The sequence below is a fragment of the Trichomycterus rosablanca genome, chromosome 5, assembly GCF_030014385.1.
Source record: "Trichomycterus rosablanca isolate fTriRos1 chromosome 5, fTriRos1.hap1, whole genome shotgun sequence".
In the NCBI taxonomy this organism is placed as follows: Eukaryota; Metazoa; Chordata; class Actinopteri; order Siluriformes; family Trichomycteridae; genus Trichomycterus; species Trichomycterus rosablanca.
The window spans coordinates 19,012,554-19,039,066 of NC_085992.1; the positions used below are offsets into that span (position 1 = coordinate 19,012,554).

At 39.3% G+C, this 26,513-nt stretch overlaps 1 protein-coding gene, 7 non-coding genes and 1 pseudogene across 8 annotated transcripts; 2 read left to right on the forward strand and 7 right to left on the reverse strand.

Annotated features, from left to right (window-relative positions):
- The first annotated feature begins 1,619 nt into the window (after nt 1-1,619).
- Nucleotides 1,620-2,697, forward strand: LOC134314375 (cystatin-like; annotated as a pseudogene).
- A 12,821-nt stretch (nt 2,698-15,518) lies between these two features.
- Nucleotides 15,519-21,372, forward strand: LOC134314742 (cystatin-like). The gene is made up of 3 exons (XM_062995437.1): nt 15,519-15,719; nt 15,984-16,094; nt 21,367-21,372. The coding sequence occupies exons 1-3, from the start codon at nt 15,519-15,521 to the stop codon at nt 21,370-21,372; spliced, it is 318 nt and encodes a 105-aa protein (XP_062851507.1).
- LOC134315739 (5S ribosomal RNA) lies at nt 18,039-18,157 on the reverse strand. Its single transcript, XR_010012801.1, has one exon. It is a non-coding gene; the product is annotated as a 5S ribosomal RNA (ribosomal RNA).
- LOC134315740 (5S ribosomal RNA) lies at nt 18,457-18,575 on the reverse strand. The gene has a single exon (XR_010012802.1). It is a non-coding gene; the product is annotated as a 5S ribosomal RNA (ribosomal RNA).
- LOC134315741 (5S ribosomal RNA) lies at nt 18,775-18,893 on the reverse strand. Its single transcript, XR_010012803.1, has one exon. It is a non-coding gene; the product is annotated as a 5S ribosomal RNA (ribosomal RNA).
- On the reverse strand, nt 19,101-19,219 carry LOC134315743 (5S ribosomal RNA). Its single transcript, XR_010012804.1, has one exon. It is a non-coding gene; the product is annotated as a 5S ribosomal RNA (ribosomal RNA).
- Nucleotides 21,373-25,551: 4,179 nt separating the features above from the next.
- On the reverse strand, nt 25,552-25,670 carry LOC134315336 (5S ribosomal RNA). Its single transcript, XR_010012489.1, has one exon. It is a non-coding gene; the product is annotated as a 5S ribosomal RNA (ribosomal RNA).
- A 304-nt stretch (nt 25,671-25,974) lies between these two features.
- On the reverse strand, nt 25,975-26,093 carry LOC134315827 (5S ribosomal RNA). The gene has a single exon (XR_010012884.1). It is a non-coding gene; the product is annotated as a 5S ribosomal RNA (ribosomal RNA).
- A 295-nt stretch (nt 26,094-26,388) lies between these two features.
- LOC134315337 (5S ribosomal RNA) lies at nt 26,389-26,507 on the reverse strand. The gene has a single exon (XR_010012490.1). It is a non-coding gene; the product is annotated as a 5S ribosomal RNA (ribosomal RNA).
- Between the last annotated feature and the right edge of the window lie 6 nt (nt 26,508-26,513).

Genomic DNA, 26,513 nt, shown 5'->3' on the forward strand with positions numbered 1-26,513 from the left:
GACATCAAAATAACTCAGCATTTGCTCCCAAAAGTGTTTAAATATTGTATTATTTTAATAAGTGTGTCCTTGCTTTGCACTGGAGCAAAACCAAAAAGATATGAAAGTGTTTATTTGAATTGCGATGCATCACCCCATACACACGCCTGTCCTGGACAACCCAGTTACTCTTAGGCTTCAACTCATAAACAGATAACCTTGCTTTTTCTCAATAATTTCCATAGATGAAATTCTGCATTTCCTCAGCAGTAGCCAATGGTTTATGCCCTAATGCAACTAATTCTTCCACACCACCCCATTATCTCTGCTTCTGTTTGACTGTTGCTACAATAACATTATCTTAAGGGGTTGGAAAGTATCCACTGACCAATCCTAGCGGTCTACAGATCAGTTCTTTTGGGCATTAGGATTTTTTTTATTAGGATAACATCAATATTCTACAAAACTGTTTGAAACCAAGACTAGCTGTGTTCACTTGACTAATTTTGCTTAACAATTAAATTTGTTGAACTCATCAAATAACACTAACTTTGGGAGCAATTGTGCAGGGTAAAATGAGTGCAGAATAACTTTGTTTTTAAAAATAAATTAAGATTACATGTTAAAGAAAAATGAACTGAGTTTGATTTCCCAGCCAGGATCCTTTCTTTGTGGAGTTTGCATGTTTTTCCTGTGTCCATATACAGTATGTTTCCTCAGAGTAATTCAGTGGACACATGCAGTAACACATGCAATAACCAGATCACTGTAAGCTGAGACAAATTTTGCATTGTTCAAAAACTTTTATTTAGCATTTAAGTTTTTAATGTTACTAGTGTCACATTTGAATAAGATTTGTATATTTGTTTGTTAAGGCTTGTTAAGCTTGGTTTTTGTCAGATCTATTAAAAGATAGCAGCAGTGTATTAATCCCATCACCCTGATTCAGGTTACAGTAGTGCCATCAACCACTGTTGAAGTAAAAGCTGAGAAAGTTATTGTCAGTGTGTACCACTTTTATTTGGTCACTGGTAAAATTACTCAAATATGTATTACGTAATCAACATAACTGCTGTATTTGGTAAAATCTTAATGTAAGGTTTTTTAATCATGATTGATAAATGTTCTGTTTTTTTCTGTCTATTGTAAAGAATACCACATCAACACTTTCTCAAGAATATGACAGATATTATACCTCTTACCATATTAAATATTTAGTAGGGTGGGGAAGGTACAGCATGTAACAGTAAGCAGTATATCCTTTGCAACTTCTAATCTGTGAGTATTGCACCACAGAAAATCAGCTTACAGTGCTTTTAAATATAGAGCATGGTGTGAACAATGTGAATATTCTACACTCAGTGTTCACTACATTCTACATTCACTAAATTCTTATGCTACAGTAACTGAATGAGTTTAAAAATGTACTTTATTTGCATCAACAGTTTTATAAAGTGGGGCTGTAATTGCATCACTAAACAAGTGTTCACATATCCAGATCCTGCAATATATTACAGCTTATCATAAGCACTTAACAGTAATGCTTAATCTGCAGTTCTTTTCTTCCTTTTTGTCCTCAGTCCATTAATCCTAATCTTTAATCTTTGTTTCACAATAGAGGCACTGCCCTCCACAGTCTGACCAGTGTATATATATCTGCAGTTTACCTGCCTTTTCCATGGTCCAGTGTGTTTCCTGTAGCTAAAATCTAAAAACAAAGCTTAAAATCATGTTTTGTAGGGTTGTTGCTGCTCTCTTGGTGGTCTCTGTGGCCATGTCATCCGCTGGTCTCGTCGGCGCTCCACAAAATGCAGACATCAACAGTCAAGATGTCAGGATGCCTTGAAATTTGCAGTACAACAAAGTCAACCAAGATGAGTACCTGAGTCGTGTATTGAAAGTGATCAAGGCCCAAGAGCAGGTAAGCAGTTTAGCATAGTCAACTTAAACACATGATCACAACAACAGCATAGCTTGAACTGTTTTCAACTAACGTGTTTTATATGTTTCCATCATATCACTGTAAATGTGTTCAAGAACACAATGGCATGTTCTGAGTTTCTAAACAATGTGTTAGTAATTCTTATAGCCTCCTCTAACACACAAACTTGTTGCCGTTCTGAAAAATTTGTGACCTAATGTTACAATGTTTTAAACTGTTCTCTGGCACAGGTTGTTTCTGGTATGAAGTACATCTTTACTGTTGAGATGGTTAGAACTTCCTGCAAAAAAGGTGAAACTGAGGACTCATGTGCCAGCAATGTGGATGCAGCTAAAGCTCAAGTGAGTTACACAAAGTCCCATGTTTCTTATTTAGTTTATTTATTATTTACATCAGTGGTTCTTAACTCAAGACAACACAATTATCTTATACATTCTGTAATGACCTACTAGGTGAAACACTGATTTACATGATATAAATGTACATATATGTTTTTTAATGTTAATTAATTATATTGCCTTTGTGTGATTTTTCACCAGCCCCATGAATGCACACTTGCCGTATGGAGTCAGCCTTGGTTACACAACATGCAGCTGGTTGAGAATTCCTGCTAGATTTTGAGAAGCACAGATTTAATGGTCCGTTCCAGGGAATAAATAAACGCCTTTTTACCTTTACCTTTTTACCTATTTTTTTAATCTGCATGAATGTGATGTGAGTGTTTCTAGCAGCTGTATTTTAAATGACAGTTTAATAAACTATTAAAATTGTTAAAACTGAGTGTTTGCATTTGTTCAATATTTAAACTAGAATTATCTGTAAGATAAGACAGGGCTTTACATATTACACAAGAGAAGACCGACATTATCAACAATGGTAAACATATTAAGACATATGCAAAAGACAAGACGGCAGCAGCATAGGTATTATTGCACTAAAAGGGAAAAAAGATATAGCACAAAAAAAAACACCTCAACACCGTTTAGACGGCAGGAGATCAGCAGTGTTCCTGCAATAATTGTAAAGTCTTACTGTAGTGGGAAGAAAAGATCTCACCCGGCGCTGTTTAGCACAGCACTGCTGTATCATTGTCCATAATGTCAAGCAGCTTGTTGACAGTCTGTTTTTTTGCAACTTCCTCCAGAGTACCCAGCTTCACTCCTACAACAGAGCCAGCCTTCTTAATCAGTTTGTCCAGCACACAACAGCATAGAATATAGCACTAGCAACAACAGACTGGTAGAATGTCCAAAAGAGTTTAGTGCACACACCAAACGATCTCAGTTATACTAATTTGTCAACCATTATCATTGAACTAAAGAAGCACATTAGCTAAATAAAATGTAGCCTGTTCTTTTGCAATTGCATTTTTTAAATTTGGAATCACTTTTATCCAAAGTAGCACAGAAGTAAAGTAAGTAGTGTTAGGATTTTTGGAACATAACATCATTATTAAACATAAATTCAATGTGAGAAGTTGTACGGCATTTCCCCACGTGGCTCTTTGTCTGGTAGGTGCACTCAAAATGGCGCCTACCATGATCCCTTGTTAGGGACCCTCCAGATGTCTGCCGTAGGGGGGGAGGGGCGGAGCCCTGGGCTTTTTTAGCACATTTCATTGGCTCCACCAGCAGTAAAGGAGGAGGAGCCTAGCTTAGTTTAAAAAACCGCGCGCTCAGACGCAAGGGGCTCTGTTCTTTTTTGGCTGGCGATCATCTGGATTGCAGGAGAAAAGGAGCGCCGATCGGCTTAGCTCTGACATATATTCACAGATCATTTCTTACATTTAATAAAGTGTTTTTGAAGAGTACTTCCTGGATTCTCCGACTGCTTCTTCAAGGCTTCTCGACAAAAAGATTCGTCGTAACAGATGGTAGCAGAGGATGGTTCGAAGAGGCCTGAAATAGCATCAAATTGATTCAGCTGACTGAGCTAAGACCTGGATTCTGGGAATCTTTTGTACTCAGTACAAGGCGCGCCTACACAAGGTAAACAGACGTTCTCTGTATAGATTAGCTGCACTTATTATTTAGCGTAGTGAGTGTGAAATTGAATCTCAGAATCCGTAAGTGTCTGATTAAATTACTAAAGTATCATTAGATAGTTTAAAACTGTGAATATATGCTGGAGCTAAAATGTATGTTTCCTGATTGCTGAGTTTGAACCAGACCGGTCTAAATAAACTGTACAGGGCGCCATTGTGTTCAGCTGGGTCGGAGCTCGCGGACACCATTGGAGCGAAAGACGAGCCTGTCTGTTTTGGTAGCGGGGCTCGAGTAATTTGATTGTTCTAAATTTTAACGAGCCTGTCTGTTTTGGTAGCGGGGCTCGATTAATTTGATTGTTCTAAATTTTAACGAGCCTGTCTGTTTTGGTAGCGGGGCTCGAGTAATTTGATTGTTCTAAATTTTAACGAGCCTGTCTGTTTTGGTAGCGGGGCTCGATTAATTTGATTGTTTAAAATTTTAACGAGCCTGTCTGTTTTGGTAGCGGGGTTTGATTAATTTGATTGTTCTAAATTTTAACGAGCCTGTCTGTTTTGGTAGCGGGGCTCGAGTAATTTGATTATTCTAAATTCTAAATTCGGTTCGAAAATAGTACATCAGGAGTTTTGTTTGTCAGTAAATTTCTGTGTATATTTGTCTGCGAACCGCGGGTGAAACCGTGTGTGTGCAGTGTGCTTTGTTATCTTTGGTTTGTCAGCCATCTTGTCTTTGTGTGTGCAGTGTGCTTTATTATCTTTGGTTTGTCGGCCATCTTGTCTTTGTGTGTGCAGTGTGCTTTATTATCTTTGGTTTGTCGGCCATCTTGTCTATGTGTGTGCAGTGTGCTTTATTATCTTTGGTTTGTCGGCCATCTTGTCTTTGTGTGTGCAGTGTGCTTTATTATCTTTGGTTTGTCGGCCATCTTGTCTTTGTGTGTGCAGTGTGCTTTGTTATCTTTGGTTTGTCGGCCATCTTGTCTTTGTGTGTGCCTGGGGTGTGTAAGTTGTTGCAGATAATTTTGCGCAAACTGTGAGTTAAGATGAAGTATTTGTTATGGTACCTTATTAAGTGTGTTTTAATGTGGGTAGCGTCTGAAAGAATCCATTGACTTACAAGCCCTGGTGAATTGTATTTGAACAATAGGTTTTAATTCTTAAACTAGGAAGGGGGGCACTTAGAGTAGAATTCATCCATTTGTGAAAAGTATTATCCCTCACAACTGAAAAGAGTAAAACATTTTCACAAGTAATTAAGGAAAATCTCCTTAATCAGGGTTGTTATAGTGAATAAGATTAAAATTATTTGAGAGTAACACAGTGCTTGTTGATTGTGATAAGAGATTTGCTGGGTGTGTTGGTGCATGTATTGTTGAGATGTGTGTATGTGTGGGGGTTGTGAAGTTAGGAACACATGTCTACGTGATCCAAAAGTTTAAGGCCTCCATTGTAGTGTTGATGATAAACTTTAGAAATACTGTATGTGCTCCCCTCTGTAGTTGGTAGTGAATTGGAGGAATCCCACTGGGGGCCCTGGACGACCCTCAAGGGGCGGAGCTAAAGTGACATCACGAGTGACTGACATTATCTGCGACTCCCCATCTCTGAGTACAATTTATGTATGGGTGATCTTAGAGCCATAATGCTGATAATGGATTACAAGGAACCCTTTGGGCGAATAGAAACGCAGCTAGGAACTACCGCATTGTCTTCTCGTACCCCTTTTTCACGCCATAGAGGAGATGTTTGGGATGCGTTACGCAGCATGTATCCCACACAACAGAACCTACAGGCGTTAGATGGTATGACTATGAATAAGGGTGAAGAGGGAGGTGAATTTTTGAGGTGAGCTCAGAAGACCTGGAGACAGTGCACGGGAGAGCGACATGATCATAATTCAGTAAACTCGTTATTATTTAAGACGCAAGTTGTCAAAGTATTTTTAACTGCTATATAGGACAAACTAGATGATGTAGTGGGACTGCTGAATAAACTAGAGGACGAGTGGACAGTCATTGTGGTTCATTGCATCATCAAATATAATAAAAAGGAGTCAGACCAGGCGGATTTTTTATAATATATGTAACAACGCCTGGTTAAGTTAGAACTGGCAGAAAAGGATACTAAGGGTAAAAAGAAGTAATTGGTAGTAAGTGAGGTATTTATTAATAATAATGAATAACTGGTTTAAATCGTAACTTTCGTCCAGCTGTTGATATTGTAGATGCCACAGCAGTATATATAACAACCTGTCCCTGTTTAATATTAGTATTAGTATCAGCTATAATATTATTTTAACTTTTCTGTATAGCAGTGGGTAACTTTATATAATAGACGAAAGGGAGGTCTATGTAGGCCACACCTTTAGCTTAGACGATTAGATAGGGCAGGATGCTTTAACTGTGGTGAATTAAACCACTGGGCAAAATATTGTCTCTACTTTAGTCAGTCTGCGGGGATATCGTAACTGTAGTTTACATAGGGACCCGCACTATAAACACAACTCGAAGTTCTAAATTAAACTTTAGTATCTGTCTATCAGTCTTAGGGCCCTGGAAATTCCGGAGGCCCTTACTGATGCTGTCCAGTGTCCTCCACAGGTCGTGATATTTTTTTTTTAAATTAATTGTAACCTGTGGTATAGGTGGTGAGCAGTTTGATTTTTTGATTGACACTGGAGCTATAGCTTCGGTCATCACTGGTAAGCTTAATTGGATTTCTTCGCTTACCTCAAACACAATCACCACTGTTGGATACTCGGGAACAGCGTAAACCTAATATTTTACTACTCTAATGGTTCTGGAAATTGGAAAGCTACGACTAACTTATTTTTTTAATATTCTTTAAATTGTTCTATTTGTCTGTTGAGTAGAGATGTATTGTGCAAGTTATCGGCCACTGTCTATTGTACCTTATAAGGTACAAAGTTAGTTTTATTAGGCCAGGAGCCTCTTTTAGAGGCCAGAATTTGTGTAATGCAGCCTATTACTGAGCTAAAATCTCAGTTCTGCGATATCTATTGGGCTAGACTGATCGCACCTGACAAACAAGGTACCCCATCTAATTTAATATATGTATTTAATATGTGGAAATCTTGGTTGATGGCACAAGTCTGCTTGATTTCGCCCCAGGATTTATATTATTGTACCTTGTACTATATCAGAGACCCGGATGATCTTTACGATGATCTATGGAAACAAAATATGGAGGGATTAAATAATCGATTATGTAGTGCAACTATTTTCTTAGGACCAGAGGGAGTAGAGGCAGCGGTGCAGCTAAATCAGGAGCAGATAGAGTATTTCAGAATGGATCCAGACACCTCGCAGGCATTACATGTCTCCTTGCTGTTGGCTAAAGGTTTTGAAGCTAGATCCCTTGGTCCTATGGTATGTCTTGCACAGATCCTGATATATGCATCGACGGACTTTCCATATCTGTCACGAACTTAGAACAGCAAGTATTGGAAAATTGACTGTAAGTGTGTGGACAATGTACATTATGAGCAGGTTTCCCTTCCACGTTATTATGGACGAGAACACACAGATTACTATTTGGTTGATCAGATGCTAAGGACTGTTTCTACTTCTTTATGGACTATCTTCAAGATAGACGTGGGGCATGTAAAATATCATGTCGCCCCTATTTCTCTGAAACCTGATGCGGAGGTCGTGTATAGAAGATAATACTCACTCTTTGCTGAGGCCGAGACTGGTATTGCCTCTATAATACAGGGCCTATTGGATATCGGGGTTTTAGTCCCAATTCAATTAAATTGAAATATATTTATACTTTTAGTTAAAAAGTCGGACAAGGATGAATACAGGATGGTGCATGACTTGAGACTGATTAATCAGGTGACTGTCACTGAAAATATACTCGTTTAGGATTTCTACAGATCACTACAGACCTTGATTTTTAAGCACAAGTTCTTAACAGTTATTGACTTAGCTAATGCTTTTTTCTGTATATTAGTACTATCGCATTTGGCAAATATTTTTGCTTTCTCATATCAGGGACAATAATACACCTATACTAGATTATTACAAGGTTATAAGGATAGTCCCGGTATTTTTAACAAGTGTCTGAAACAAGATCTTTCCCAGCTGCTGACTGACCAATTGCTGGACACTGACACAGCACTAATCCAGTATGTAGACGACCTACTCATTGCCTGCACTGACTCACGCACCTGCCTGACAGACACACAGACGGTCCTTTGTAGGCTAGCACAATCAGGATATAAAGTCAACAAATCCAAATTACAGGTTTGCCGACCCGTTGTTACCTTCTTAGGTCGTTGCATTTCTCCAAAGGGACACACATTGACTTTGAAAGCTGTACAAACTATCCGAGCCTTCCCTAAACCTAAAACAGTCAGCCAGATGTTATCTTTTTTAGGTCTGACAGACTATAGTAGAAATTACATCCCAAATTACACAGGCCTAACCTCACCACTGAGGTCTGAAGTGACCAGATTGGGTCAACGTAACCTCACTGCTCTAATTGAGTGGAATACCAACCTGGAAGCCAGTTTTGTAGAAGTAAAACAAGCACTCGCACTCGCAGAGCATTTGCAGTCCCCTGACTACACTAAACCTTTTTATCTGGATGTCTCTAAAAAAGAGGGCATTGTAAATGCTGTTCTTTTTCAGAGAGGGGGGAGGAATGGGGAAAGACAAATTCTCCAATACCATAGCTCAAAATTGGATCCTGTAGTACAGGGACAACCACAATGTACTAAACATTTGGCAGCATTAGCCACAGCAGTGGATAAAACAGCCCACATTGTTATGTGTCATCCTTTGGTAATCAACACATCGCATGGAGTGGTAGCATTCTTGATCTCAGCTGCGTTTACACTATCTAATGCTAGGCGTTCAAAGATTAGTGACACCCTGCTTCAGCCAAGCATCACCTTTGCACCTGCAAAAACTGTTAATATGACCAGCACACTTCCTGGTAGAGTAGACAAAGATGAGTTACACATCTGTGAATTAGTAGCTAGCAAAGCGCTAAGGGTTAGGGAGGAATTGAGCACCGAACCTCTAGAAGAAAGAGACATGGACCTGTACTGTGATGGATGCTGCTACAAGAGCAACGAGGGGTTGGTAGCCTCATATGCTGTGGTAAGTGAAAAACAGGGACAGTTTGAGACCTTAGAGGATGGAATCATACCACAACCAGCTTCCGCCCAGCTGGCAGAAATCACTGCTGTAACTAAGGCACTGAAGCTGTCAGCTGGTAAAAGGGTTCTGAGCCACTGCGTCTGTGCTGAACCTCCGACCAGAACCCTCGCAAGGACTGGACAGGATCTGCAGGCACCCATCCTTGAGGGTAATTCTTAATTCTGCTTAAGGCGGGTCAGACTAGTAAGAGAAAGGGGAAAAGTGGTAGGCAAACAAAGGTGGTGAGTATAACGCAAATTGAGATTTGGCCTTAGGTACGGGAGTGGCCCAGTAATAACCATGAGGTGGTTAACTTTCAGAGAACTGTGTCACCTGCTGGGACTTTTCGAATTGTGCGACTTTGCGAATATAACTGCTCCAGGGTCGAGATCAAAAAGATCCCTTGAGCAAAACCATAGAATCCCCACCAAGTGCTTCGAGATTGAGATAGATTACAACCGATCCACCAATGTGTTGTTTGATGTGTGCAGAGTAGTGGATTGTGGTGAAGAAAATAGGTGGAGGGGTCATCATATTTATGGCTGCGCCTCCTATCCCTCACCAGAACCCTACTGTCCCACTTGGGGATCAGTGTTCACTCATTCGAACCCAAATTATAAATTTCATTATGACCCGACGGTCCGTTCATCAAGGGGGCATGCATTAGGTTTGGACGACAAGCCCCAAGCCTATCTCGACACAAAACTTCAGTTGCGAGGAAAGACAGTTCTTCTAACCCTACCCAAGCTGTCAAGCTATGGGTGGGGTCCCCAACTTAATTACTATTTTACCTTAGGAGTAGATGTACAAGGCGAGGACCCATTGGGCATAGTGTGTGTAAAACCAAAGACAACCATAGTTACGAACAACATAACTGGCAAGATAGAGGAATTAGGGGAAAGTAGTCAGAAGTCACAGCCGGTTGCCATAGCGACAACGGAAATAATGGCCTGGCGCGATCAGTTAGCGGTGTAAACTGGGTATGAGGAGCCTAATATGTGGTTAGAATGGGTCAGATTTACAGTAAAGAGCATAGATGTTAAAGATTGTTTTGTATGCGCAGCTGCAAAACCTAATTTGGCCACTCATCCAGTAATTTCAGGAAATTGGACATGCCTACTCTCATTGTTCAATGAGATTGAGCCAGTAGGGTGTGAGAACTTATCCATGTCCCACCCATTAACTCAGGAACCAACCCCAACTAACATCAAAGCCTATAAAGGCAATTACACCTGTTTCAGGAGCAACAAACCAGGACCGATAAACAGGGGACATTTTTCAGAAGGATGGTGTAAGGAAACCATTATCCTGGATAGTGATGGGAATTATACAGGCAGCCAGCTGAATGCACAAAAATTCAGTAGGGCGGATTTAGTATGGTTGTGTGGAGATATGAGAATCCGGCGAAGGTTGCATGGGAATTGGTCTGGGGAGTGTGCGTTGGTCTTTCTGATTATGCCTTTCAGAATTTACAAGCAGCACGGAGTGGAGGATACCGCGGACGTCCTGACCAATCACCACAGCCATCGAAGAGACACCCGAGAGGTCAAACCTGGCGGATCCTTCGACAAGACCGTGTGGATTGATGGTATAGGGGTCCCAAGGGGGGTCCCAGATGAATTTAAGGCTAGGAACCAGATTGCTGCAGGGTTTGAAAGTGCACTCTTTTGGTGGGTAACTATCAATAAGAATGTAGACTGGATAAACTATCTCTATTACAATCAGCAGAGATTTGTTAATTTCAGTGTTCAGGCCATTGAGGGACTGAGAGACCAGCTAGACCAGACTTCACTTATGACCATACAGAATAGAATGGCATTAGACATGTTGTTAGCAGAGAAAGGTGGAGTTTGCCAGATTGTGGGTTCATCGTGTTGCACCTTCATCCCTAATAATACTGCACCCGATGGTAGTGTGACACGAGCTTTGGAAGGATTGAGGGCTTTGTCACGAGAATGGAAGGAAAATTCAGGGATAGACAATGAATGGGTCAAGTGGCTAGAAAAGATGTTTGGACCATGGAAGGGAGTTATTACGAGTTTGGTGATGTCAGTGTGTGTGGGATTGGCAATTTTAGTGGTATGTGGTTGTTGTTGTGTCCCGTGTATCAGGGTATTAATAGATAAATTTGTAGTAGAAGTAGTGAGTAGAGGAAGCAGAGGGGGGCAGGATCCACCAGTCATCCAGATGGTGTTGGCAGACTTGTCTAAGTATCATATAGATGATTTACATTTTCATTTACATTTATAGCATTTAGCAGACGCTTTTATCCAAAGCGACTTACACAATGAGCTGAACACAATGAGCAATTGAGGGTTAAGGGCCTTTCTCAGGGACCCAACAGTGGCAACTTGGTGGTGGCGGGGCTTGAACCGGCAACCTTCTGTTTACTAGTCCAGTACCTTAACCACTGAGCTATCACTGGCCAGATTTATCACTTGCATGTTTTTGGACTGTGGGAGGAAACCGGAGTTCCTAGAAGAAACACACACAGACGCGGGGAGAACATGCAAACTCCACACAGAAAGGATCTTTGACCGCCCCACCTGGGGATCGAACCCAGGACCTTCTTGCTGTGAGGCGACAGTGCGACCCACTGAGCCACCATGCTGATGATGAGGTGGAGGATACCCTTGAAGGTGGGCCGGAAGACCCATTTCAAGTGGCATAAGTGCTACTAATTCTGCTTAATTAAAGATAAAACCGACCAGACAAGATGAGGAGAGAGGACCAGCACTACTGATCACACACCGTGATGAAGGAAGGAGACTTGGAAGGACTGGCAGAGGCAGACTCCGTGGGGTCTGGGAGACCCATTCCAAGGGACAGAAGTGCCACCAACTGGACCTGCCTACGGGGAACAAACCACAGCAGAAAAGCCCGGCAAAGCCGACTATGTGGAAGAAGAGTCCAGTGGAGCCAACGGAACGAAACAAGAAGATGAGGAAGGATTTAGTCAGACTAGGAGAGAAAAACATAAACATATAGTTCGCAGACACATAGACCATCTTTGAAAACACTAGTTAAGTGCAACACACATAGTTTAGCTACAAAACGCAAGGGGTAGCTCAGGATTGTTTACGATGTATATATGTTTGATATTCTGCTATTTATATGAATGATATTCTCTGTGCTTCATCGTTTAAATGTTTGTGCTGCTGCGGAAACAGGTAAGACCGACAGGGGAGAATCCATGAGACAGTAAGAGCCATGCAGAGAAACAGAGGCTATGGGCCCCTTCTGAAAATCTGCAGCTCCGTCCTGTGGAGGGCAACCTGAACGGATTTCCTGTAGAAGCTATGCACCCATTGTTTTTATTTTCTTCTCTTCTCTTTTTGATTTCCCATTTTTAAATTCCTTTATTTTGATTTCCTATTCTATTTTTTATTTATTATTTTTTGTTTGTTTGTTTGTTTTAGGGTTAGGAGCTGTTGCGAAAGGTACGGTTCCTTTAGTTTAACTGGCAGCCTTTTTATTTTCTAGATACCTTTTATTGTAAAAATTCAGCCCAGTGGCCATGTAGTCAGAAGGGGTTAAATTGGGGGTTGCTGACGGCTATCCTTTTCTCCTGGAATCTAGAAACACCTAACCTAAAGTTAAAAGTTAATGTGAAAGCATTAAGATGCTTTCAAGGGGGAGGGGTTAGGATTTTTGGAACATAACATCATTATTAAACATAAATTCAATGTGAGAAGTTGTACGGCATTTCCCCACGTGGCTCTTTGTCTGGTAGGTGCACTCAAAATGGCGCCTACCATGATCCCTTGTTAGAGACCCTCCAGATGTCTGCCGTAGGGGGGGAGGGGCGGAGCCCTGGGCTTTTTTAGCACATTTCATTGGCTCCACCAGCAGTAAAGGAGGAGGAGCCTAGCTTGGTTTAAAAAACCGCGCGCTCAGACGCAAGGGGCTCTGTTCTTTTTTGGCTGGCGATCATCTGGATTGCAGGAGAAAAGGAGCGCCGATCGGCTTAGCTCTGACATATATTCACAGATAATTTCTTACATTTAATAAAGTGTTTTTGAAGAGTACTTTCTGGATTCTCCGACTGCTTCTTCAAGGCTTCTCGACAAAAAGATTCGTCGTAACAGTAGCTGTTGGTAATCACAAAATAGTTTTGGTCCATGTTGACCAGGGCTACAGTTTCTTTTGGATTAAAAGCCTAATTATTAAAAAAAACAGTCTTTCATAATAATTTTATTACACAATAAAAAGAAAATAATACTAATTTTAAAAAATACTGAGGGCGGCACAGTGGGTAGCACTGTCGCCTCACAGCAAGAAGGTCCTGGGTTCGAACCCCAGGTGGGGCGGTCCAGGTCCTTTCTGTGTGGAGTTTGCATGTTTTACCCTACACACGGCATTACTAAGAATAAAAGTGAACACTACTTAAAATAATAACCAAACGCTTTCTAATTCCCACTCTAGCGGCAGTTTCCTTCTGTTTCATACATATTGCCCGGTCTCAGTCTAATCTGCAGCATTTCTCTCCCATTGCTAAAAATACGGAACACCACCTTTAGTTTCCAAATAAGGAACGATTACGTGTGACGCAGGCACGTAAGTGCATGCCCCTCCGGAAGTCATTCAAAATAGGCCACTGAAGTCGTGCGTCATTGTGTAGTCCTCGTTATGCCCATATTTGGAGACCCGGGTTTAACTCAGATTTCCTATGGGAAAAATTAACGGGGTTTTTACAAAATCGACTCTAACGCATCCTGTGCTAAATAAACATTTTCAGAACCCTGTACGTTTTGTCCTATGTACATTTTTCTCCTGTACATCACTGGATCCTCTGAATTACAAGGTTGTTAAAGGGTCGTAATACTAATAAGGCTACACGAAAGCTAATGCTACTGCACATTATTTAGACGTCACTGAACTACACCAATCAAATCAACGGAACGAGCAGCTCGCTTTTGGTGAGTACAACCAAAGACGTAACACCCAACCATCCTTGCTTTCTACTTTAATGTAGCTACCTACTAAAAATATCAACCAAAACTTGTGAATATCACTGCACTGTTACACTGGTGAATCCCGCTGCTTCGTGCGGTTATTTAAGAGGCTTATAAAAGAAAAAAAAAAGAAAACATTAAGAGGCTTCCAGTCTAGTGACGTCAATTCAGTGCGCAGTAGCATTAGCTTACATGTAGCAATATTCATATTTTGACTCTTTAACGACTTCATAATTCAGAGGATCCAGTGATAATAGACAGAAGAATCTCCATAAAACAAAACGTAACAGCTTTGAAACATTTTTTATGACTACAGGATGTGAGAGAGGCAATTTGCGAAATCTCCATTCATTTTTCCCATTCAAAATTTATCTTAGACCCGTGTTACCAAATATGGGCATAACAACATGGCGTGGCCTACAAAAAGACGACACGACTTCAGTGGTCTATGCATTACAGCACCTGCAATACGAAAAAAAGAGCTTTAACATGAGCGTCTATGAGAGCGATCTGGGGCGATTTTCATTTAGAGTCGAGTCGCCCCAAAAGGGGCGGTACTGTAAGGACCACAACTCCACGCTGATTGGACTACGATATTCAGAGGCAAGGCAGACTCCAGAACAGTCACAGCTAGTTTAACACTGGTTAAATGTGATAGACAAATTTCTTCCCTTTCACCCTTTGGTGGTACAGCAGTGTCAGCAAGCACTGTTACAGTAAACGCTGAATGTCAAGTTATTGTCAGGGTGTACCACGTTCACTTGGTTGGATAAGGTGTTGGATAATGGTGCTGGCCATTATATACTGCATCATTTACTTCATTACATTTAGAAGAAAACTCATTGGCATGTTTGTAGAAGATGGGAGATCTGAAGTACCAACACAGACACAGATAAAACTCCTCACCGATCTGCAAACAGCTTCCAAAGATCGAACTCAAATCCCCGGACCCTAGAGATGTGCTCCACCAACACTACCTCCTGTGCCTCTGTGCCATGTTACCTGCACTCTGAACTCTTTTTTGTCACATTTGTCTTTGCACACTTAAAGAGCTGTTACTGTACTGCAAAGGAATGTCTCGGGTCACTGACTGTCTGTTTCCACCTTTGAGTTTTATTGATGCCTAGCAATGAATAAACTTACACTGACTTACACTAACTCTTACACAACTCTGTGGAAAAGTGGGGCTGCAACTGTATCAATAAACGAGTGTTCACATATCCGGATCCTGCAATCTATTACAGCATTACAGCTTATCATAAGCACTTAGTCTTAACAGCAATGCTTGATCTGCAGTTCTTAAAAACTTTATAATATTCAAGTTTTTCTTCCTTTTGTCCTCAATCTATTAATCTTTAATCTTTAATCTTTGTTTCACAATAGAGGCACTGCCCTCCACAGTCTGACCAGTGTATATATATCTGCAGTTTACCTGCTTTTTCCTGGTCCAGTGTGTTTCTTGTAGCTAAGTTCTAAAAACAAAGCTTAAAATCATGATTTGTAGGGTGGTTGCTGCTCTCTTGGTGGTCTCTGTGGCCATGGCATCTGCTATTCTCGTCGGCGCTCCACAAAATGCAGACATCAACAGTCAAGATGTTCAGGATGCCTTGAAATTTGCAGTACAACAGTACAACAAAGTCAACCAAGATGAGTACCTGAGTCGTGTATTGAAAGTGATCAAGGCCCAAGAGCAGGTGAGCAGTTTTCCATACTGTCAACTTAAAAAACATGATCACACCAACATCATAGCTTAAACTGTTTTCAACTAAATTGTTTCATATGTTTCCATCATATCACTGTAAATGTGTTCAAGAACACAATAGCATATTTTACAAAGGTTCTGAGTTTCTAAACAATGTGTTAGTAATTTTATAGCCTCCGCTAACACACAAACTTGTTGCAGTGCTGAATAATTTGTGACGTAATGTTACAATGTTTTAAACTGTTCTCTGGCACAGGTTGTTTCTGGTATGAAGTACATCTTTACTGTTGAGATGGTTAGAACTTCCTGCAAAAAAGGTGAAACTGAGGACTCATGTGCCAGCAATTTGGATCCAGCTAAAGCTCAAGTGAGTTACACAAGTCCCCATGTTTCTTATTTAGGCCTACTAGGTGAAACACTGATTTACATGATATAAATGTATATATATACAGTATATACTGTATATATATATATATATATATATATATATATATATATATATATATATATATATATATATATATATATATACAGTGTATCACAAAAGTGAGTACACCCCTCACATTTCTGCAGATATTTAAGTATATCTTTTCATGGGACAACACTGACAAAATGACACTTTGACACAATGAAAAGTAGTCTGTGTGCAGCTTATATAACAGTGTAAATTTATTCTTCCCTCAAAATAACTCAATATACAGCCATTAATGTCTAAACCACCGGCAACAAAAGTGAGTACACCCCTAAGAGACTACACCCCTAAATGTCCAAATTGAGCACTGCTTGTCATTTTCCCTCCAAAATGTTATGTGACTCGTTAGTGTTACTAGGTCTCAGGTGTGCATAGGGAGCAGGTGTGTTCAATTTAGTAGTACAGCTCTCACACTCTCTCATACTGGTCACTGAAAGTTCCAACATGGCACCTTATGGCAAAGAACTCTCTGAGGATCTTAAAAGACGAATTGTTGCGCGACATGAAGATGGCCAAGGCTACAAGAAGATTGCCAACACCCTGAAACTGAGCTGCAGCACAGTGGCCAAGATCATCCAGCGTTTTAAAAGAGCAGGGTCCACTCAGAACAGACCTCGCGTTGGTCATCCAAAGAAGCTGAGTGCACGTGCTCAGCATCACATCCAACTGCTGTCTTTGAAAGATAGGCGCAGGAGTGCTGTCAGCATTGCTGCAGAGATTGAAAAGGTGGGGGGTCAGCCTGTCAGTGCTCAGACCATACGCCGCACACTACATCAAATTGGTCTGCATGGCTGTCACCCCAGAAGGAAGCCTCTTCTGAAGTCTCTACACAAGAAAGCCCGCAAACAGTTTGCTGAAGACATGTCAACAAAGGACATGGATTACTGGAACCATGTCCTATGGTCTGATGAGACCAAGATTAATTTGTTTGGTTCAGATGGTCTCAAGCATGTGTGGCGGCAATCAGGTGAGGAGTACAAAGATAAGTGTGTCATGCCTACAGTCAAGCATGGTGGTGGGAATGCCATGGTCTGGGGCTGCATGAGTGCAGCAGGTGTTGGGGAGTTAAATTTCATTGAGGGACACATGAACTCCAATATGTACTGTGAAATACTGAAGCAGAGCATGATCCCCTCCCTCCGGAAACTGGGTCGCAGGGCAGTGTTCCAGCATGATAATGACCCCAAACACACCTCTAAGACGACCACTGCTTTATTGAAGAGGCTGAGGGTAAAGGTGATGGACTGGCCAAGCATGTCTCCAGACCTAAACCCAATAGAACATCTTTGGGGCATCCTCAAGCGGAAGGTGGAGGAGCGCAAAGTCTCGAATATCCGCCAACTCCGTGATGTCGTCATGGAGGAGTGGAAAAGCATTCCAGTGGCAACCTGTGAAGCTCTGGTAAACTCCATGCCCAGGAGAGTTAAGGCAGTTCTGGGAAATAATGGTGGCCACATAAAATATTGACACTTCAGGAACTTTCACTAAGGGGTGTACTCACTTTTGTTGCCGGTGGTTTAGACATTAATGGCTGTATATTGAGTTATTTTGAGGAAAGAATAAATTTACACTGTTATATAGGCTGCACACAGACTACTTTTCATTGTGTCAAAGTGTCATTTTGTCAGTGTTGTCCCATGAAAAGATATACTTAAATATCTGCAGAAATGTGAGGGGTGTACTCACTTTTGTGATACACTGTAGATAGATAGATAGATAGATAGATAGATAGATAGATAGATAGATAGATAGATAGATAGATAGATAGATAGATCCTTTATTATGCTAGCTAACTGCTAAATGACACTTCATGAATGGGGCTGAAACCCAAAAATAAAAAGCTTACAGCACTCAGTATTCCCAGGCGGTCTCCCATCTAGGTACTGACTGAGCCCAACCCTGCTTGGCTTCTGAGATCAGACGAGATCAGGCGTTCCCAAGGTGGTTTGGCCGTAAGCGAAAGAAGCTGGATTTAAAGGCCTGTTATAGCCAGTCAGCCAGCTATCTGAGTGCTAGCCAGCTATCTGGGCTGGAATTACATTGGAAGGCCTTTCATAGATAGATAGATAGATAGATAGATAGATGGATAGATAGATAGATAGATAGATAGATAGATAGATAGATAGATAGATAGATAGATAGATAGATAGATAGATAGATAGATAGATAGATAGATAGATAGATAGATAGATCCTTTATTATGCTAGCTAACAGCTAAATGACACTTCATGAATGGGGCTGAAACCCAAAAATAAAAAGCTTACAGCACTCAGTATTCCCAGGCGGTCTCCCATCTAGGTACTGACTGAGCCCAACCCTGCTTGGCTTCTGAGATCAGACGAGATCAGGCGTTCCCAAGGTGGTTTGGCCGTAAGCGAAAGAAGCTGGATTTAAAGGCCTGTTATAGCTAGTCAGCCAGCTATCTGAGTGCTAGCCAGCTATCTGTGCTGGAATTACATTGGAAGGCCTTTCATAGATAGATAGATCGATAGATCGATAGATCGATAGATCCTTTATTATGCTAGCTAACTGCTAAATGACACTTCATGAATGGGGCTGAAACCCAAAAATAAAAAGCTTACAGCACTCAGTATTCCCAGGCGGTCTCCCATCTAGGTACTGACTGAGCCCAACCCTGCTTGGCTTCTGAGATCAGACGAGATCAGGCGTTCCCAAGGTGGTTTGGCCGTAAGCGAAAGAAGCTGGATTTAAAGGCCTGTTATAGCTAGTCAGCCAGCTATCTGAGTGCTAGCCAGCTATCTGTGCTGGAATTACATTGGAAGGCCTTTCATAGATAGATAGATCGATAGATCGATAGATCGATAGATCGATAGATCCTTTATTATGCTAGCTAACTGCTAAATGACACTTCATGAATGGGGCTGAAACCCAAAAATAAAAAGCTTACAGCACTCAGTATTCCCAGGCGGTCTCCCATCTAGGTACTGACTGAGCCCAACCCTGCTTGGCTTCTGAGATCAGACGAGATCAGGCGTTCCCAAGGTGGTTTGGCCGTAAGCGAAAGAAGCTGGATTTAAATGCCTGTTATAGCTAGTCAGCCAGCTATCTGAGTGCTAGCCAGCTATCTGTGCTGGAATTACATTGGAAGGCCTTTCATAGATAGATAGATCGATAGATAGATAGATAGATAGATAGATAGATAGATAGATAGATAGATAGATAGATAGATAGATAGATAGATAGATAGATAGATAGATAGATAGATAGATAGATAGATAGATAGATAGATAGATAGATAGATAGATCCTTTATTATGCTAGCTAACAGCTAAATGACACTTCATGAATGGGGCTGAAACCCAAAAATAAAAAGCTTACAGCACTCAGTATTCCCAGGCGGTCTCCCATCTAGGTACTGACTGAGCCCAACCCTGCTTGGCTTCTGAGATCAGACGAGATTTTTTTTTTTTTTTTTTTTTTTTTTTTTTTTTTTTTATTTAATTAAAAACATATTTTTTACAAACACATACATACAAATACTTCATATACATCTGTACATACATACAATACTGAATGCATTAAAATTACACTAAAGATCTACATTTACACTGCATTTACACTTCATTATTCTTTAATCATCCTTACACTTCCTCCCACTTCCACTCTATTTTCTCTAATGTTTTTATTACAAAAGGATTTTTTTCTAATACCGTTTTATTAAAATCTTCCATTTTATCATTCATTTCACAATACACATATATTGCTTCTACCACTTGTTCCATTTTATATTGAAACATTTTCCATACATCGAGTTTTCTTTTTTCATATCTTGCAGTATTTCTTCGTATCCATATAACATATTTTGCTACTGTCACACATATATTCGTCATATATTTGTTTGACCTTTTTGCTTTTACACCAAACATTAGTAAAGATTCCCACTCACTCTGTGTCATTTTCTCATCATAGTCATCCATAAGAATTACTCTCATCATTCTTTTAAATTTTTCCATAAAGTCTTTCAGCTCTTTACAATAAAAGAATAAATGTCTTAATCCCTCGTCTTCCTGCATGCACACTTTGCACAATGCATTCTGTTCTATTCCCATTTTACATAGTCTCATTTCTGTTAAAACCGTGTTATGCCTCAATAAGAAATTAAAATTTTCTACCCTTGGCTCAATGTATTTCTGTCTTATATTCTTCCAATAATGTTTTTCTTCAATCTTTTCATATTTTTCTTTCCAATATCGGTTTGCTGCTGGTTTAATAAAAGTCCTGTCTCTAAATGTTACATAAATTATTTTTGTTGTTTCCATCTCAAATTTGTTCATACTGTTGTTCACATTCCTATATATTTCAGGGATCATTTTTCCATTTACCTCGTTTCTGTTTATTGATTGTATCCATTCTTTTGATACGGCTTTTTTGAGGTTCTCGTATTGCTTCATTATTGTCTCTTTCTTATATTCCTCTCCTATAGACTCTATTGCATCTATAATTGCTTGTACTGGTAGAAATCCTTCTTTAACCTCATATAAAATGTCTTTTATTTGCTTAATCCCCCCTTCCCACCATTTTTTGTAAAAAATCGTCTCATTATTATGTAAGACATTATTATTTAAAAAGAGTGGAAACTCTAACAATTGTTTTCTGCCTTTTGGTACAATCTCTATTTGATTCAGAAACTCTCCCCAAGATTCTAGTACTTCTCTATAAAAACATGGAATTGAATCCCTCATGTAGTTTTTTGTTTTCATCCATAAAATATTGCATCCTAGATTACTATCTCCACACTTGGTTAAAAAATATTGCATTATCTGTTTCCAGGTGTTGTTTGTTTTTTCATCTAAAAACTTTTTAACTATTTTAACTCTAAAACTTTTCATTTTAATTACGACATCCTGCAGTCCCAGCCCTCCTTCTTCCACTGCTCCAATTAGTGTATTGTAAGCTATTTTATGTCTTCCTTTTCCCCAAATAAAGTTGATCACAATTTCTTTTAGTTTTTTAACAGCTGATGTAGGTATCGAGCAAACTCTCAATAAATACCAAATTTTGGACAGCATTAGTGCATTTATAACTAACACTTTTCCTTTCAATGTCAGGTTTCTCATCCTCCAAAATCCTAATCTTTGTTCCACTCCTTTAATGGCACTCTCCCACGTTAATTCATTTGTTTTTTTAATATCTTTTCCTATGAACAGACCTAGCATCTTCATACTTTCTTCTTCTTCTTTAAACGGTATATTTTCTGGTATTGCATCTATTTGTCCTATTCTCATATATTTGGTTTTCCCTATATTAACTTTTGCTCCTGTTCCTTGACAGTATATTTCCAATATTTCAACTGCCTTTTTCACGCTTAAAAGATCTTGAAGCACCATTGTGGTATCATCAGCATATTGATATATAGGTTCATGGTTTTTATTTCCTTCAATTGTAATTCCTTTAATTTCTTTATTCTCTTTTATCATTAACCCTAATGGTTCAGCAACCATTGTATATAGGAGGGCCGAGAGTGGGCATCCTTGTCTTATTGACCTTGTGACATTGAAGCAATCCGTTATAAACCCATTACACTTAACACATGTTACAATTCCATAATAAAAATTTTTTATCCATTTTAAAAACTTTTCCCCAAAACCAAACTTCTTTATAACATTAAATAAAAATTGGTGTTCCACCCTATCGAAAGCCTTTTCAATGTCTATATTTATCAAGTATCCTTTTAAGTTTTTTTCTTTCATATATATTATTATGTCCCTTAAGCTACCTACCGTATCCGCAATGTCTCTTCCTTCCACCCCATATGCCTGAGTTGTTTTAACAATCATTGGTATAACTTTTTTTAATCTGTTTGCAATTATCTTTGCTAGTATTTTGACGTCTGTATTTAGCATTGTTATTGGTCTATAATTTTGTAGTTCATTAACACTTCCTTTTTTCTTAAATATTAATTTAATCATTCCTATTTTCATGCTCTCACTCAATTCGGCTTTGTTAAAAATTCCATCATATATTTCTTTTAGAATTGGAACTAGAATGATTTTAAAATTTTTATAAAATTCATTTGTTAATCCATCCAACCCAGGACTTTTTTTTGGCTTTAATTGTTCAATTGCAGTTAATATTTCTTCCTCTGTTATTTCACTATCACACTCTTCCTGGTCTTCCTCCGAGACTTTTGTTTTAATTTGTTCTAGTAGTATCTCTTCTGTTGTTTTATCTACACCCCTTCTTCTAAACAGGTCCTCATAAAATTCTTTAATAACTTTTAGTACTTCCTTTGTTCCTTTTTTTTTTTCTCCTTTAGAGTTTAATACTTCCTTTATTATGGATGTAGCTTGTTTACTTTTCTCTAATTCAAAAAAGAATTTAGTGCTTCTTTCACCCTCCACTGCATATCTGACTTTACTCCTAAGTATTAACCCTCTGCATTTTTCTTCTTCAACAGTTTTCATTTTATCCTGTAATGCTAATAGCCTTTCCATGCTTCCTTCATTTCTGTTTCGCTCAAGGTTCCTAAGTTCTTTTTCCAGTTCTCTTTGCACTCCTGTTTCTTTTAGCTTTTTTATCTTCTGCATTAATTTACAATGTTTAATTGTCAGTTTTTTAATATCGAATTTTAAATTGTCCCACCATATTCTTTTATCAATATTATACAATTTGTCCCTTTTATTCCACATGATCATGTCCTTCACTTGTATGTTGTATAATTTATCTTTTAGAATTTCTTCATTTAGCATCCATACTCCTGGGCCTCTTTTAACCTCTGTAAAGTCCATTACCCAAATTAAATAATTGTGATCACTTAAGGTTGTTTTTTTATAATAAATCCCACTTATTTTCTCTGCCATCTCTTTTGTACATAAAAGCAAGTCTATTCTGCTTTGCTTTATTGTCTCTTGCACATTTTGTTCTCTTGAGTACTCCCTTATCTGATTATTTTTAAATCTCCAAACATCTATTAAGTCATACTTTTCCATTAGATTTTTTAATTGTTCCCTTCCTTTATCTGTTCTAAATACCATTTCATTATTAATATCTAGCTTGCTTAACACTGTGTTGAAATCACCTAATAAAAACACATTTTCCCACGTAGACAAATTAATCATAATTCTTTTAAAAAATTCCGCTTTTTCTCTTTCTTCATTCGGAGCATGTATATTATATAGTATTATTTTCCTTCCATCTTTTTCCACCTGCACAGCTATGCTTTTTCCTTCCCCATCATTAAAAATAACCTTTTCTTTTTCACATGCATTTCTTTGTATTAGAATTGCCACCCCTCTTTGTTTCTTATGTCCATTGTTAAAATAAATATTTCCATCCCACTGTGTTTTATATCTTTGAACACATTCTTCATTCCAACATGTCTCTTGCAAACACATTATTTCCGCACTACTGTTATTAGCTATTATCATTTGAAATTTGTCATTTTTATTTAAACCTCTTACATTTAAACTAACTACTGTTGCTGCTAGCATTACAAGTGGAACAAGATGAAAGGAAAGTACCAACTTTTTCATTTAGCTTAATTATTTATTCCAATTCTTCTTCTTCTAAAAGTTCAAATCTTCCTATTCTTGTAAACCCTTTATCTCCCCTTCTTTCCTTTTGTCTTTCTAAAGCTTTAGTTATATTGGGTTTTATATTCATTTTTCTTTTTCTTATATATTCTATTTTATTTCTCAGTACCTCCAGTTTACTGTCTTTTCCGCCTTCTTCCTCTTCCAGCTCCATTTCGTCTTCTTCTTGTTGTTGCTTTTCGGGTTGTTCAGCTTCTGCATTGTCCTCAGTCATTTCCTCCATTTCTGTACTGTTGTTGTTATTTTCAGAGTTCAGTTCATTATCCATTTGCTCCTTCCCTTGTTCCTTCCTTTTCTCCAGACTTTGTTCCTCCTCCATAACTCCTGCGTTTGCTTTTTGGTGTTGTTCTGTACTCTCCTCTATGTTCTCCTTATCATTCTGTGTTTTTGCTCCTGGTTCGTCTTCTTTTTGTCGTTCCGTTTCGTCCGTCTCTGTTTCCTTTTGGCACCTGCATTTTGTTGTTATGTTTCCACAGTCCAGACATCTCTCAGCCACACACTCATGTGCATAATGTCCTTGTTGCATACACTGTCTACACACGAACTGCGGACAGGCCCTCAATACATGCTCCGGGCTCATGCACATCCTGCAAGTCTTCACCTGCCGGCTGTGGATCACCCGAAAGTACTTTGGACCCTCCGCAGTAGAAAATCGTGTACTATATGGCAGTGATGCGACCTCTTTCGGAAAACGGACTTTAACAATTCTAGTCCCGTCCGCTATATCCGTTCCAGGGTGGTAACGTCTCCTTATTGGTTGTAGAGGCATAACTTGCCATAGCCTTAGTTTATTCATAATTTCTTCATTTGTTATATATGCTGGTAAATGCAAGAATGAGACAACAATGTCCGTTGTTTCCAACTGTCTCACCTCACATAACTTTCCTTTGATTAGTATTCCTTCTAAAGTTTCTTCTGTTGTTTTTTTATCCACCAGTGTGAGCTCATACTCATTTGTTTGTCTTGGCCTAAATGCCAGCAATTTTCCATGTCCTACTGTATTTATGACTTCTTTCATTATTTCCGTTAAGCTGATATTTTCGAGACATGCTGTTTCCAGGATCACTGTTTGTTCTTTGACATAGACTTCTGATTTCTTTTGTTGTCCACTGCTTCTTTCCTTTCCACTGTTGTTATCCACATTATCAGTTCCGGTTGTTAATCTCTCGTTCGAATCCATTTTTCTTTTTCGTTGTTCCATTCCTGTGTCTGTGTCTGGTGTATCCTCCATTTTATCCAAAAATTATGCAAAAACAAGCTGCTCCCCGAGCAGCAAAACTGCTGGGGAGCTACAATCAAAACAAAGTTTTAACTTAAAGTCCACTTAATTGTAATTCTGACTAAAAATATTAACAAAAAACTGTCAAACAAACTGGGAGAGCCTTTCCCTCCCAAACTGCACAGGTCAAAGGTTGCTTCCTGTCACCACTAGGAGGCGCTATCAGGCGTTCCCAAGGTGGTTTGGCCGTAAGCGAAAGAAGCTGGATTTAAAGGCCTGTTATAGCTAGTCAGCCAGCTATCTGAGTGCTAGCCAGCTATCTGGGCTGGAATTACATTGGAAGGCCTTTTTTAGATAGATAGATAGATAGATAGATAGATAGATAGATAGATAGATAGATAGATAGATAGATAGATAGATAGATAGATAGATAGATAGATAGATAGATAGATAGATAGATAGATAGATAGATAGATAGATAGATAGATAGATAGATAGATAGATAGATAGATAGATCCTTTATTATGCTAGCTAACTGCTAAATGACACTTCATGAATGGGGCTGAAACTCAAAAATAAAAAGCTTACAGCACTCAGTATTCCCAGGCAGTCTCCCATCTAGGTACTGACTGAGCCCAACCCTGCTTGGCTTCTGAGATCGGACGAGATCAGGCATTCCCAAGGTGGTTTGGCCGTAAGCGAAAGAAGCTGGATTTAAAGGCCTGTTATAGCTAGTCAGCCAGCTATCTGAGTGCTAGCCAGCTATCTGGGCTGGAATTACATTGGAAGGCCTTTCATAGATTAGATAGATAGATAGATAGATAGATAGATAGATAGATAGATAGATAGATAGATAGATAGATAGATAGATAGATAGATAGATAGATAGATAGATAGATAGATAGATAGATAGATAGATAGATAGATAGATAGATAGATCCTTTATTATGCTAGCTAACTGCTAAATGACACTTCATGAATGGGGCTGAAACTCAAAAATAAAAAGCTTACAGCACTCAGTATTCCCAGGCAGTCTCCCATCTAGGTACTGACTGAGCCCAACCCTGCTTGGCTTCTGAGATCGGACGAGATCAGGCGTTCCCAAGGTGGTTTGGCCGTAAGCGAAAGAAGCTGGATTTAAAGGCCTGTTATAGCTAGTCAGCCAGCTATCTGAGTGCTAGCCAGCTATCTGGGCTGGAATTACATTGGAAGGCCTTTTTTAGATAGATAGATAGATAGATAGATAGATAGATAGATAGATAGATAGATAGATAGATAGATAGATAGATAGATAGATAGATAGATAGATAGATAGATAGATAGATAGATAGATAGATAGATAGATAGATAGATCCTTTATTATGCTAGCTAACTGCTAAATGACACTTCATGAATGGGGCTGAAACTCAAAAATAAAAAGCTTACAGCACTCAGTATTCCCAGGCAGTCTCCCATCTAGGTACTGACTGAGCCCAACCCTGCTTGGCTTCTGAGATCGGACGAGATCAGGCATTCCCAAGGTGGTTTGGCCGTAAGCGAAAGA

Coding starts and splice junctions, on each gene's coding strand:
- LOC134314742 (XM_062995437.1), top strand. CDS start 15,519: ATGATTTGTAGGGTGGTTGCTGCTCTCTTGGTGGTCTCTGTGGCCATG. Junction 15,720..15,983: donor TGATCAAGGCCCAAGAGCAG/GTGAGCAGTTTT, acceptor TCTCTGGCACAG/GTTGTTTCTGGTATGAAGTA.